This window comes from Lepidochelys kempii, chromosome 17, assembly GCF_965140285.1.
Source record: "Lepidochelys kempii isolate rLepKem1 chromosome 17, rLepKem1.hap1, whole genome shotgun sequence".
NCBI classification, from domain to species: Eukaryota; Metazoa; Chordata; order Testudines; family Cheloniidae; genus Lepidochelys; species Lepidochelys kempii.
In genome coordinates this window covers 2826133-2841354 of record NC_136396.1, presented here as the reverse complement: position 1 = coordinate 2841354, position 15222 = coordinate 2826133, and the positions used below count along the sequence as shown (strand labels likewise).

The following is a 15222-nucleotide window of genomic DNA, read 5'->3' as shown; positions in this document are numbered from 1 at the left end:
CTCAAACCCAGATAACCAGCTATGCTGGCCCAGAACAAGCCTGCAGCTGAAAACTGGACGTTTGAAACAATCACTGATCCTAAGTGCTGAGTGAGGAGGCTTGGGAGGAATTAGTTGTACCTGTCTGCACAGGTTTATCATACGGGTAAGTTACAAGCAGAGAGCCGCCGTCCAGGGCGACAGAGAGGCTGAAATCTCGCTTCAGGATCAAGTTCTCAAGGATTGCTTTGGTCTCCGGCTCTCCCATCCCAGAATACAAGGAGAAATTGCCTAAAAACAGAACAAAGGAAGTCACGAGAGCTCAGCAGAAGACTTTCCCTCTGTGATGGTAAAGGCTTCCAGAAATACACTCTTGGCTCGTGTTTGTACTGACGCCATCTGCAAGTGATTAGAAAGGCATTTCTGGGGGACCACTGCCATAACAAGTGGCACTTGACAACATTTAAAAAGACACATGGCCACTCAAGATAGTCAATTAACGGCAGTCAGTGGCTGCATTCATCCACCACCTCCAATAGACCTTGCAGGTCACTATTTCCCACCATGATCTAGGGAGCAATTCTTGCACGTTATCACCACTTCAGTCACATAACTGATGCCATTGTTCCCACAAATCAGTGCTTCACGCATTCCCAGGCAACAAAGCCAGCCAAAACATTTGTCAGGAACAGCCTTGTGGTGTTCCAATGTAATAGCTCAAGATAATGGAGGAGGAGGATGGCAGCAAAAAGGAGGAGAGCTTCTGGGTTTAAAAGATCCTCCACCCCCCCACCCCCCTCCCAACCATGAAGTCACTATCAGTCATTAGGGGTGTCTGATCTCTAGATTCTGCTAGAGAGTATCATGAACTAGGATTTTCCTTTCCTTGCAAAAAAAAGGTATTTACAGTTACCCTCTGTAACCTGTCTCAACTCTAAGATCATCATGATATCCCAGCTAGTTAGAATAACTGAGGCATAACTGAAGAGGTCAGTGGTGCTGGACCTTACAACAACATGACTGACACCAAGTCGAGAGTGGTTATCAGGGCGATCAGTTCACCACTGTGCTGGTTTTTGCCAAGAGATTAAACGTTAACTAGCTTTACTTGTGAAGTCTGTGTCCAGATCTTTGCCGTGAGCATTGGTTTGTCCAGTCTTAGACGTGCAGTCTTTCTCCTGAGCAATCTCGCGCCCATCTGGATTTAGGGAAGGCACAATCACAATTCTTGTCCTGTCAATGAGCTACACACAGAGAGAAGCTTAAGTTCAACATGCTCGGCAGACTCCCCCCTCCCTCAGAGACAAACCCAGTATCTTAAAGCCAGTACGTCGACAGACCCTGAAGAATTCCCTGCACCTTCACTTGTTCAGGTGCCAAGAAGCACTGCAGAAGAGTTAGCCTTGGGTTTTCACCATTGTGCCCCAGCTGGCAGGGACAGGGGTCTGCAGACCCAGGCCAGCTGCTGCAACCCCTGTGCTGCCAGCTGCCTCACAACAGTGAGGTTGGGACACCTGAATGACCCACCCACCATCAACTCCCATGATCTTTGCAGGAGCCTTCCCACCACCACACATGGTTGGGCCCCAACAGAGTTTACATTGTCCTCAGACACCCCGCGCCAAGTCATCTGGATTTCATATAACCCACAGCCCTGCATGAAGAAGAGGATGGTTTTCGGCGGTAACCACTCTTTGTTCAAGTTAGGGCCCCATGGCGGGTGGGGAGGGTGTCACAGACGCTGGCTCCTTACCTTGGTGATGGCTGCGTTCTTTTTGTAGTTCATACAAAGGAACTCTGCCAACGCCAGGAGCAGTTCTGTGCCAACCGGGGCATTTCCATGGATACCAGCAACAAAGCGGATCTTCGGCTCCTCAGGCTCAGACTGGTTGGGTTTGTTGGATATTTCGAGGGACCACATTTGACGGTACTCAACACTGTGACCCAAGCTGACAACAGATGAGAAACAGAAGCGCTGATTATTTATGGCTGAAGAACCACCTCTGGCCTGGCCTTTGCACAGGTCAACAAGGGGCTGGACGGGGGCAAAGCTGCTGCCCAACAGAAAGGGACAAAGGAGAATTCCCTGTAACACAGAGGGAAGGGACTACAACAGTAAACGTCCTGCCTAGCCAGCGTTCATACAGAACTTTGGCTTCAAGTTACTCACCAACTTGCACATATGCGTAAGAGCAAAAGGATAATTTAACCTATTCCAGCAGTATCTGACACATGGAGAATGTCAAAGCCGGGTATGTGGAAAGCTAGTGAAATAGCTGATTTGGAGATGACAAGTATTTGTGAACAAGCAATCAGAACTGATGAAGGGGGATGTTATGATAAAAGGTCACGTTTCAGTCCCTTCTCACAGTCCGGGCCCACAAAGTTCACAAAAGCATTAGAATAACCCATGTTGTAGCATGTTGGCCCCTGGACAATAGAGACAAGGTGGGGGAGGTCACATCTTTCATTGGACACACTATCAGTGAGAGACCAGCTTTCAAGCTTACAGAGGTCACCTCTGGAAGAGCTCAGCATGGCTCAAAAGCTGGTATCTCTCACCAACAGAAGCTGGGCCAATAAACAGATCATCCCACCCACAGTGGCCTACAACAAATGAAAAGGTGCAAAAGGGAGTCAAAGACTGAATCAGCCCAAGCAAAGAGCCTGCTCATAATTCAAGGACTGTTCAAATCAAGGTGTGGGACTGAAAATCTATGAATCCAAAAAAAAAAAAAGTCAGAAATTAGTCTTAATTTGTGGGCAAGAGAGGAGGGCTATTCCACCCATTGCTCCTTCTGAGGTCCTTAAGGAAAAACAGACTTTGGGGGGCGGGGGGAGGTAGGGGGCAGAATACAGAAATGAGAGAGGCAAAGCAGGGGGGAATGCTGGCTGACAGATAAAGGAGAAAGAACAAGCTTCACCACTTCGGCTGTCACCCTAAGGTCCCCTGGGATGCAGCGTGAGAGACATCCTCACCAGACAGGTGGGGACCTAGATGACACCACCACCTCTACAGGCTCCAGCCAGATCCCATATGCCACTTGGGATGTGACATTTGTGTCTTCCCTCCTCCCCCATGTGTGTCCATTTCCTCCCCTACCTTATTTCTTCTCTTTTCTTTCTCTCTCCTTTTTCCTTCTAATAAGTCTGACTTATCTGGACAAAACTGCAATATTTTGCAACATTGATGTAAGCTTGTGACCAGAAACGCAGCTAAATCAAACGTCCTAAATGGCCCAGCGCTGATAACATTTTGCCAGGTCTCGGGGGGTTGAGAAGACCATGCAATGTGCCTCTGATTTTCTAGCACCAAGGTTACAATTTGACAGAAGCGACATTTTCTCTCTGCTGTTCTTTTCTCTTCCCTCATGTGTGCTCATCTTGTTTGGTCTTCTAGGAAGTGGGACTGGACTTTTAACAGCTCCAGCTTATCTCTACTAACTTCTTCTCTTTTCCCCAACAGGAGAGTTATCTTTAATGCCCTCTAGGAGCTGGTCAGACAAGATTCTCTACAGGTAAGAGAACAAGGGATGTTGTTAAAATGAAAGCCCTCCCCTATACATTTCAAATGCTTTAACTGTTTTTCCTTTTTTCCTGTATCTTTAAAAAAAGTTTAAAAGAATTTACAGCACGTTTGTGAGGTGCCAAGCATGGTCATGTTAACACCTCTGACTCCTTCAGCCCATATATGCCAACTAAATTAATACAGTATAAAAGGGATGTGGCCTAGGCCCATTTAAACCCCACTTTTGACATGTGAGGACTATAACCCCAAGGATTACATTTCATCAGTGACTGGATTTCCCACTGACAAGTGAACAGAGGGACACCGCAAACCAAATTTCATGCTCTGAAGAGGCTGCAGCTGACTGCACAAGCCATGGGTCACTGCCATTCATGAAAGAAGTGGAAGTGAGACAACGACGACAGCCAGGGACTGATGTAACTGGAAGCTCAGAGGCTACAGATGAGAACAGCAGCTCTGGAGTAAGTGTGGGCAACACACTAGCATTGCCAGGCATGGCATAATCAGGCAAACAGTATGTGGAAGGCATATAAATCTGCCAACACTAGTCATAAGCGAAGAACCACAGCAAACAGAGGAACACGAGTGGGTGGGCTGATTAAAGGCGGTAACCCAGAGGTGGTCTCTAGGGCAAGAGTAATCTGGAAGAGCGTACAAGGTCATAAAGAAAGGAAAGAACAAAGGAATGTCTGAGATCATAATGCATGGGACACCAGAGGGACAGAGCAGGACAGTGCCATTCAGGATGCTCCTCCCACTGATTGCTTTCATTAGTGACTCTACCAATTTGGGTAAGATCAGAGGGAGCTAGAGAGGAGGGAATGCAGAGGTAAAGGTACTAACTGGAGCATATGGAGAGACGCACACACAGATCTGGCATTCAAGAGCAGAGGCAGGGTCTTCTTTACCCGGAGAGATACAGCTCTTCTCCAGGACCTTGATGTTTCCATCATGTGATGGATCAAAAGCTCATTTAATGCTGGTCAGGGACTCAGATTTTTAACTGAGATACCTACTCATCTGCTTCTTGGCTTCCCATCAAGACACACACAATGTATCTGCTCATTTCTGCCTACAACCTTCCCTCCCCCAAAGGGCCTTTTGGATTCCCCCATCTTTGCCCCTTCATATTTCAGTCTTCTTCCCCCTTCCAGACAGCTGCCCTCTACTCAGATTGAAACCCCCCAGGAAAAGGTTTGGTTACAGTGAAAACCCAGAACCTCTATGGCTTTGAAATTAGAGCTTCATCCTACATCCAGTACAGATACCCGCTACAGGTATTGTCTGTCACTTAGATTAGCCTCCTTCGGGCAGGGACGGTGTGTGTAATGTGGTGAGCGTACTCATGGCAGGAACATCACAGGCTGGTTGCTACTGTACAGCCACAGGCTGTTCCTTTAGGAGGCCATGAGCTAGAATCAGCATCACTTACTTGGTGAGATTTGTGATCTGAGGGTAGTTCAAGTTGAGGGCTCTGAGAAAGTCAGACAGGTCTTTGTATGGACGGTAGCGGTAGGGAGAAACGTCCATTGAAGAGGTTAGCACGAGGCGTTCCAAGCCATTCTCCGCTGAGAGGTCTTTGATCAGGGTCTCAAACTCCTTGGTAGAGGGATCGCTAGTGTCTCCATTGGTGATGACCGGGGTCTTCCCCTCCTCAACTTTGGAATCTGTCCGTGAAAGAGTGAAGTTGACTTGCATCACACCTCTGTCCCCGACGTTCACTGTCTTGGTAAGGGGGTTATACCTGACAGAGGAGAAGACATACAAGGAAATTGAAAGTAAGTTCAATCACTCCATTTGTTGCAATATCTTGCCCAACTGGACATCATGTTAGACTGTAACCTTTTCTCCATCACATACTAAGGCAAGGTGCACAGTAAAGGAAAACAAGACCCAACAATAGCAAGGCAGCTCTGAGACAAGACATTATGAATACCATGCTAGGAAGAGGATCCAGAATCTGAGTGGGAGACAGTGATCACCACATATAACCACAGTTCCTACCAGCAGGTGGGGCGGGGAATTCAACAGTCCAGCTGCTATGGTACAAGGCTATCAGATGGGACTATCACGGCCGCTTTGACTGGAATGGTGACCAGGCTTTGGCAGATCCAGAGCAATTAATGAAATTATTCTTGAGCAGCTGTCTCTCTTTAAGTTTCTCCTAAATACATACCCACTTATTAACCACCTGGGATCATTCTCACAAGAGGAGCCAAGCACTCCCACAGTTGGCAGTTCTGTGGATTGAATTCTCTCTACTGGAGAGTTAGTTGGCTGGCCCCTAGGGGGCGTTAAGCACAAATCCCAGCACTCACTTCTGGCCGCAGGGGAGAGGAGCTAGCAACACAGCTGAATTAGGGGAAGGTTTGTCCGAGATCAGTCCTTTGTCCAAGGTGCCAGTCACTCACCCTCGGGCAGAGGCTGTGATTTTGTAAGTCCCCAGAACCAACAGGCGCCAGTAGTCTCCAGCCTTATAAGTGGTGACAGGGTGATTGATGTCAGCAACGCTAATAGTAGCATTTGAGATGCCCCTTCCGTCTATGGCGTCCAGCACAAAACCCTTGACACCTCGGTGAACCTGGACAGAGGATCAGAAAACCACCATTGTTCAGTGACAAGTCTCTGGGGCATTTACACCACTTAGCATTGTGATGTCCATGCACCCCAGGAGTCACGGCAACAAGCAGCAAATAGCTGTACATTCCCTTTCAGCTCCAGTCCTGCGGGACGTGAAGGAAATCCAGGCCCAAGTTCCAAACGTACCCTGTAAATACCCCGTTTGAAGTCAGTTTCATCTGAGGGGCACAACTGTTTCACTCAAGACACAGGGGTACAGTACTTTGCTACATGCCTTCATTTAGCATCACGTCTGAAAATGCCTCCACAGCACTCCCATTCCAAATCCCAGGGACATGGCAGTATAGGGCCTCTGCCAGACTTCTGAAAGGCAGAGATACCCCAGGTAAAGTTTTTAAGCCTGCTTCTGAGAATACATTACATGCTTAAGCTTTTATAAACGATTTCTGCTGTGTTCACAGCTCATCTTGTGTTTTTTCTGATAATCAGGATGGTTTCCCTGGTGACACTACAATTCCCATTCTGGCCAGGCAGCAGTGCTTATTCCAATCTGCAGAGGAGCCCAGAGTTAGACACACTCAGGATCCCCTAATGGGAACAGACTTACAGGGGGTACTTCAGAGGCACTGTAAAGCATTACGTAGCATTTCTGTCCCTGCTGGCTGGTTACTGTAGCATCTCACCTGTTTCATGAACTGGAGCAGAGACCGGTGGTTCTGCTCCCAGTACTTTGGCAAGTCTTCAGCATTTGGGTATTTCACACAGCCTAACTCAATGGTCACTTCAAAGCAGTTTGTGTTTACGTAGTTCCAATCTTGCATCCCACCTAAGGCAGAAAGAACAGAACTATAATTAAGAACCTCAAAATCTTCTTACAACAATCATAAAATACCCTGGCTGTTAAGTTGTAGAGCTTTGAGAAGTCAGACACACATAGGGTGAAATTCTAACAGCAAAATGCTGCCTTGTAACAGAAAACTGAAGAGGTTTATATACAGGGCGAGACCTCCCCCAGGCTTCAGAGAACTGTCAAGATGCAGGAAGGACAGATTTATTCCTGAACTAAACATTTTACACACTTGGACCTCAAAAATATAGACTGTAGCAAGTTAAGTTAAATTTTTATAAACCCTCCTTCCCAATAGCCAAAAGCAAACACAGGAGAGCACAGCCCACCTGATCACAGGTAGGCATAGCACAGATTCACCCAGTCCAGAATAACTTTGTCCAACTACAACTTAGAGGTTATAAAAGGGGCCCAGGTCCCTCTGGGCTAGATCCACCAGGGAAGAGAGCTAGGTCATTAATAGGAAATTCTAAAGACAGAATCTTGTCCACAGATACATTCATATGGAAAAATTGTTTGAGACTCGAAATCCACCGCACTCAAGGCCATGAACAGTTTCTTCCCCACGTGGTGTTTTACCTTGAACATTATACCAGTGAGCCCCATTAGTGATGCCATGGGGGAAATACTCATTGGGGTACATGTCCTTACAAGGGCTGCCCTGGTACATCTGAGTATTTTCCTGAAAAACAGAAGTGATCACACATGAACCCTGGACTTTGCATGTACCGTGGTGACACTTGCATATTAAAATGTAATGGACTTAACGTGGAATCTTGGACTCGGCAGCAGACATTAAATACAGACGGATATTTATGAATACATATAGCCACATACAGCACAGTTCTCTGAGCTACTGCTAATCCAGTGCTGATTACCTAAAGCCATGGAAAGCCCATCCATGTCTGGTCATGCCCATGACTCCCGCTGTGGCTCATTTACAGTATGTACTACAGTCCCTCAGCCCAGAGTCTTGCATAATCAATTTTTAATGGCTTCCAAATAAGACAACAGCGTTCTACTCCTACAGCACCTGTCAGGCTGATTATGCTGGAAATTAGCTCCCGCAATGACAGCCGCCCGCAAGACTGGTTCTGCTGTAACCCAGGGAGGGATGGCAACATTACACTTAAAGGGCAAGACTCCATGAACATTACCTACACAAGTTTTTTTCCAGCAGTTTTTGCAAACCAGTCACTTGGAGTTACTGAAGCATAATGTGCAATTGCTTTGTTTTAAATATAGCTTTACCTTGGAATAAGAAAGTGCAAGCTGCTGAAACACACCATCATCTGGTGATTTACTGTAGATGGCTATTCCTTTCTCATCATCATCAAAAGGGTAATTAACCACCAAAGAACCTGCAGGGGAAACAAGATTCTACTTAGTGTGCTTTTATAATGGATCGTTAAATCCTAGCGTAGAGGAAGCTTTCCCAAAAAACACCAGAGAACAAGTCTGTATTTGCCAAGGCATGGAGTGAGCCGCAGTACTAAGCCAGGCAGATAAAGGAGACAATTAACACAATGTGCCTACCCCAGGAAAGTCACAGCAATTCTGAAACTGGAGCACTACAACCAAGCATGTTGCCCTTGCACATAAGAAAGCTGGGCACAGATCATGGGGACAATTTTTGAATGAGATGGGAAAGCAAGAGTCAAGGAGGTTTACAGAAGGAGTGGAATTTGGGTCCGTGGTATCCTTGACCAGCAGCAGTTCTGAATATTGCATCCCTTCACCCCTTAGGAAGGCTTCTTGTTACGAACATTTGTGCACAAGTAAAGTCTTGAATAAACTAAACAGATTCTTACAAAGTTGCATTAAGAGCACTATGGGACACCTGATGTCAGTGCCAGTGGACAAAAACCCCGACACTGTGGGCAGGTCTGGATCAACTTATCAATGCACTGAAGAATTCAGTGCATTAGTACTTGCAGAACCACCATTTGCCAGCAGCTACAGCCACAAGAAGTCTGGGGAACAAGCTAGCATGCAGTGACTATTAACTTAGCATCACTCCAAGAGGCAACTGATTAAATTATCGAGAACCTAGCCGCTTAGCCATGCAGCGAGGTAATGATGCCAAGTAGTTCCCTCTCGGTCCCTTCATTTTATACATAAACCAGACATCCAGCTAGGGTGACCAAATGTCCCGCTTTTATAGGGACAGTCCTGTTTTTTGGGACTTTTTCTTATATAGGCACCTATTACCCCTCCACCCCTGTCCCGTTTTTCCACAGTTGCTATCTGGTCACCCTACATCCAGCCCATTTGAGTGCCTGGCACCGCAGATGTACTGAAGATGAAGAACACTGAACCACCCAGAAGTTAATTCCATGGAGACTTTAATGTGGCTCATTTATTGGTGCTCTTACCGCCCTCGGCACTAGGAGGTCTGGGTGCCTCATCGTTCAGATTCTGAACAAATGTAACAGTTTCCCCTCAAGATGATCAGACAAACTGTCCCCCCCAGGGGTGAGTGGCTGTAACCTTCTGCCAGTGGCCCCTTCTTAATGCGCTACTGCTCTATTTAGGGAAGAGCCTGGCTAATGGCCAACGGAAGCCAATTCCTTAGGCCAGGCCAGACAGAGAAACTTCTGCTGCTGCTGCTTCTAGACACAGAGCAGAAGCCCCCCAGTGTTACTCAGCCTCCACAATGGGGCACAGTGACCCCCTTCTCCCACAAGGTAAGTTTTGTCTACATACCTCCATGCAAGTTTGCCGAGAGCACGAACGGAAAGTCCCTGAGCCAGTTCATGACAGCGAGAGTCTCTGGCTGCAGCGGGTCGGTCGTTGGGAGGAACTGGTCTGGGAAGTTTCGGTTCAGGTCATAGTTGTTACTATTGTTTCTGCCAACTGTGCTGCTTCTGTCTCCTGAGCAACAAACAATACATTCAGCCTGCATCCCCCTACATCCCCAGCAGCACAGACCCATCACCAGTATACCTCAAAGCAAGGGGAAAAGGGGTTGCTTTCGACAGACAGCAATGCATCTGTTCCTTACCCAGAATACTCCGTTCTCCACCAGCCCACTGGAGTTGAGGAGATATACTAATGGGCTGGCTTCCTGCAGCTTCCTGCCCCCCCACAATCTATTCCCCCAAGTAGGGAGCCCATGTCCTGCATGCATATCTCTGGGAGGTGGCTGCCGCGTGGAGTGGTCACCATTATGAGCCTTTGTCCTCTGCACTCACCAGGTTTCTGATTTTATTAGTCAGTACACAGAGAGATGACATGTGCAGTTTAAACTGGGGAATAATCTAGATGGACTGATGTCAGAGAAAAAACCCAGCGCTTACATCTCAAAACTAGCTTCACTGCAGCCTATCGAAGTTTAACCAAGTAAAGACCAACTACTATTTGAGGAACTGGCTTTGCCCTGCCAATCTGCAAAGTTACGAACTTTAGAGAGCTCACACACAGAGCTGCTTTACCCATCCTAACCTCATGAGAAGGTTCTGTATTTTATGATCCTTGGAAAAGCACTTTTCAGAATGCCCGGCTCCTAGCACAGATGTTACAAAACAGGCTGCACACTCGAGTTGTGTCTAGACAATACTGGGTTTCTTTGTTTAAAGATTTGCCTTGGGAAAGCTACAACAGAAGAGGACTAAGGCAGGACAATTTGCAGCTGTGCTGAAGCATAAGGGGCACCTCAGCCACTTAGAACTCAAGCACAGCACCTTGCACATCAAGAACAAGTGGATCTACCCTACCACAAAGATGTAGCAGGCCAGCTCTCTGCCCGTCCGGGACAGGAAAAGTTGTGTGCAACACAAATCAGGCTCCTGGCCCTTTCACCATGACTGAGACAGTTCCCAGCGCCCACTACTGAACCTACATGCATGAAGGCGGTTTAGTAAAGGGCAGAGCTACCTTCTTGGGATTTTTCATAGCCATCAGGGTTCATGGAGGGCATGATGTGGATTCGGGTATTAAGGACCAACTCTGTTACTTCAGGATCCGTTCCAAAGTTCTTACAGAGATAATCAATGAGATTCAGAAGCAGTTCTCGACCTATTACTTCATTCCCATGCATATTCCCAATGTACTTGAACTCTGGTTCACCTGGGCAGAACAGACATTTCAGCAACAGAAAGAATGCATTCTCCTTATAACAGCAGTGCTTTGACACCCCGCACACTGTAAAGCCAGTGTGAACACTAGCACCTCCAGCCCACTTGTGATGGGCCCCTGAAACCACTTGCAGTCCTTGTCACCGCTCTCCCAGTTTACCTCCTGCAGTGAGATGGCATCAGCCTGGCTACTGAGACAGGACAACTCCATGGGAAGATACACTCTAGGGGCAAGTTCCTTGCATAGCTCAAAGAGACTGAGATCCCCCTGGAATCCCTTTGAGTGACTCAGATGAGGATGCATCCCATGAAGTGAGCTGTAGCTCACAAAAGCTTATGCTCAAATAAATTTGTTAGTCTCGAAGGTGCCACAAGTACTCCAGTTCTTTTTGTGGATACAGACTAACACGGCTGCTACTCTGAAACCTGTCAGAGGAGGAAGACAGGAGTTCTGCATCACTAAGAGGGGCTAATGCAGTGGGCAGTGTCCAAGGAAGGCCCCCACAGGGGCCCCCTCCCCATTTTCCTGGGAAGCTCAGGAAATCTACCCAACGGGTTTGTTTCATACTTTGGGTTGAGTGTGCAACCCACCCGGCGGCACTGTGCAGAGCATCTGAGTCTGGCTACCTTGTCTGCAATGTCTGGCTTGTATTATAGCTGCCACGTGTGGAACGTGAGTGGGAGGGCCAGCCACACTACGACTCTAGGGCACCAGTCGGCATCCGTACCCAGGAGCGCAGGCGGAAACAGTTCTGCTCGCAAAGCTTTCTAAATACTAATAAGCCTAGACATGACAGTGCCAAGGCCCCCCCCAGCAGTGCAACGGGCTGCAAAAGAACCACTGGGAAGGGCATCCTCATTTAATCAAGCGTTCCCTACACATGCCTCTCTCTTGAAATTGCACTGCTGCCCACAATGTGCTAGGTTGTTATTTCCAAACAAGGTGACCTTGTCCCTGCCAGGCAGGGCTCACAATCCATCCGTCTGGGTATGACTGAACCACCATCCCCCAATCCTCCCCAGTTTGCGCATACAGCTCCCACCACAGTCCAAGGCATCTGAGGCCTGGTCTACACTGCGGGGGGGCTGGAAATCGATCCAAGTCACGCAACTTCAGCTATGTGAATAATGAAGCTGAAGTTGACCTACTTAGATCGACTCACCACGGCGAGTTGACCACTGACGCTCCCATCGACCCTGCCTGCACCTCTCACTCTGGTGGAGTACAGGAGCCGACGAGAGCGCGCTGGGGGGTCAACGTGTTGCAACCCCCCACTGGATCGAGTGCTGCCCACTGATCTGGCGGGCAGCACAGACATACCCCGAGAGCCCACCAGGCAGAGGCCCTGGCACATGCTCTGTTCTGGAGGTGTGCAGGCAATAGGTCAGGGAAGGATCTCATGGGGCTGGCCGGTTACCTGGCTCGTGGATGCCTGGGTTGTCCGATATCTCCATCACATACAGCTCCCTTTGCTCCACTGACTTGCCCACCGAGTAGAGGCGTGTGATGTTGGTGTACTCGCTGGCGTACCTCCTCAGGAAGATCTCCATGTCCGGGAAGTGGTGGTGGCGAAAGTCCTCAGGCTGGAGCGGCTGGTGGAGAGAAGTCGGGCTCGCTGTCTTCGCTGGGGCAGCGGCACTGGCGGCAAAGCCTGGGGCAGGAGTGGCGGCAGCCGCCGTAGGGGCGGGAACAGGCACCAGGACAGTCGGTTGGAGGGAGAAGTCCACCCCTGTTGCAGCTCCTTCTTCCACCTCAACGTTCTCTACAGTCAGTGGCACATAGCTGAGAAAGACACAAGTCTGCTTTCAACAGGAGATTCGATCAGCGAAACCGGAAGCTACACCGGAGCCATCTCTTTTCCCAGCACTGCCTCCAACCACCACAGAACAAGGCTGGTGCTTTAAAAGCGACACCAGAGATTCACCAGCCAGCACGCTGTCAGGTCACATCCTACTGCCATCAGTCCAAACCCTGCCTTAACGGAGAGGACGACAGCCCTGCCAGAGAGTCACGAGAGGCAGAGCGCCTGCCTACAGCACTCTTCTCAAGAAGGGCCCCTCTGGGACTGCCTTGGCAGCAAGCTAAGGGAAGGGGCTTTAACCCATCAGGTAATGCTATCTTTATAGGCTTTAATGCTGCCTCCCTCCCACCCACACTGTGCCACCCCAAATGGTGGCGCTCCAGGGGCAAGAGAGTGTTCAGTGTGAAATGCAGGACAAGTCAGCACATGGAGCTGCAGCCTGGCACCATCACAGGAAAGAATCAACAGTAGCAGCTTCTAGCCAAACCCCATAAGCATGAACAGACCATGAAAATGAGCATGTGTAGCAGTACAGGACCCTGTCTGCTTCAGAGACGTTACCCTACGACAGCTGCCGTGATGTTATAGGTTCCAGGCACGAGCAGTCTGTGGTAGTCGCCGAATCTGCCTGCCGTGATGTTATGATCGATGCCAGCAACAGCAATGGTCGCATTTGCCAGGCCAGACCCAGTGACCGAGTCCCTGACAAACCCTTTTACTCCCATGTGGACCTGGGGAAACAAATCAAACAGGAACTGATCAAGGCAAATCACTCCAGGTACAGATGGAGCCTTCCCCCATCACCACCAATGCTGATAAGTTTAGAACAGAGTTAGCTGGGCAGAAGTGCCCAACCAGCCTGTAATTCAGAGGGAAGTTTGGCTGGACCACTGCACTAAAAAAATCCCAGGATGAAACGAAACAGATGTTACCACTCAGAAATCCCTTGGGCTCCCCATGGCAGGCCTGCTTTCCCCATGGAGAGGGACCAAAAATGGTCAACATTTGCAACCCTGCCTACGTAGGCCTTGCCGTGTACAGCAGCGATACGGCACTGCAGCAGGACCACAGAGAAGCAAAGCTGCCTTATAGCTGGTGACTTCTGTTAACTCATAGCTGCCACATGGCAACCTAGGCTATTAGCCATAGGGCCACAGAAATACTCCATACCCCGTACTCTGGGGTTTGATCTGCCAGTCAGGTGCACCTAGGCCTTGTACCTCTGGTGCACAACCCCGTTTGACCTCCTGAGAAGACAGAGCACGTTTTACCTTCTCAATGAAGGTGAGGAGAGATTCCCGGTTATACTCCCATTCCTGTTGAAGCTGGGACGCCATTGGGTACTTGCAGCAGGACAGCTCCAAAGTGATCTCAAAGCAGTCAGCCCAAACATAGTTGTAATCCTGCATCCCCCCTGGGGAAGGAGAGGAGATTGGTCACAAAGAAGAATGCTGGTGAAATGCCAGACTCAGGAAGTACCTCCCACCTTGAAGCCCTCTTGCAAACCAATAGCATCTCATGGAGCTATGACGTACCTGTGGAGGAGGCTCGCAGGGCTGAATGCAGGTCTGCCTTGCTCCCTATTTCTGTATCAGGTCAGGAGAACAGCTTTCGAAATGGTTTTGGGTAGTAACAACAAACGCTGATACAGCTTTCAGAACTGCCACCCCCACCATGTTCTGCTGCTGGGTGCAGAATCATCCCCCAGCGCTACCAAAGCCAGGAGCTGCCCCAAGTGCCATGTGGTTCTCACCCATACCCTTGATCTGAGGTTGCCATTTAATCCATTCCCACTCCTCCCACCCTTCTCAAAGCCACAGTCACCCCTCACTTCAGTCACTGGTGAGCAGTTACAGCAACAGGCAGACTAACTTTCATTCTGATGGGGGGGGGGGTCAGCTGTGACAGCATTAGCCCCACTGCAGCACAATACCCAAGTCATCGCTAGATGCTAGTAGCCTCCCAGCCCAAAGAATTGCACTACCCCACTAAATGTAATGGAATTGAGGCTGCTTTCTTTAATACCCAGCAGGATTTGGGGACAGCTTACTAGCGAAGAGCTAAGTCACCCAAACCTCCCTGAGGATTTGGAAAAGTGAAGAAGGGCATGGGCTTGAGTTTGTTTTAAGATCTTAAGATGATTTAGAGGCAGCTCAACTTTCCTTTGCTCTGTAACCTTCCACCTGCCTTGCAATGGCAGCCGCAGGCACTCAGATAAGAGTCCGAAAGGCTGCCTAGTTCCAATAAGCACCTCTGTCTCTTCTGTTGGGGGGATATTTGGAAGTTCCTATGGCCACACTTCAGTGAGAGTCAACTCATCTCTCCATCCTGAACAATATGGACGGAACGAAGCACTGTAGCAGTTCCACACAGATCCTAGCCCTTCCGGCATTTCAGGGTCACGCCTCA

The 15222-nt window shown here is 48.8% G+C and overlaps 1 protein-coding gene across 1 annotated transcript in view; it reads right to left on the bottom strand.

The window, feature by feature from the left end:
• The window catches only part of CPD (carboxypeptidase D), a 34369-nt gene that overhangs the window by 6855 nt on the left and 12292 nt on the right, over positions 1-15222 (bottom strand). Inside the window, exons 3-15 of the mRNA XM_073315936.2 lie at positions 14085-14227; positions 13375-13544; positions 12430-12794; positions 10812-11003; positions 9642-9809; positions 8187-8296; positions 7515-7617; positions 6772-6914; positions 5920-6089; positions 4941-5252; positions 1733-1928; positions 1088-1223; positions 121-270 (exon numbers count right to left, since the gene is read on the bottom strand). Of these exons, the coding sequence (XP_073172037.1) occupies positions 121-270; positions 1088-1223; positions 1733-1928; positions 4941-5252; positions 5920-6089; positions 6772-6914; positions 7515-7617; positions 8187-8296; positions 9642-9809; positions 10812-11003; positions 12430-12794; positions 13375-13544; positions 14085-14227 (2358 nt within the window). The remainder of the gene's footprint in view (positions 1-120; positions 271-1087; positions 1224-1732; positions 1929-4940; positions 5253-5919; positions 6090-6771; positions 6915-7514; positions 7618-8186; positions 8297-9641; positions 9810-10811; positions 11004-12429; positions 12795-13374; positions 13545-14084; positions 14228-15222) is intronic.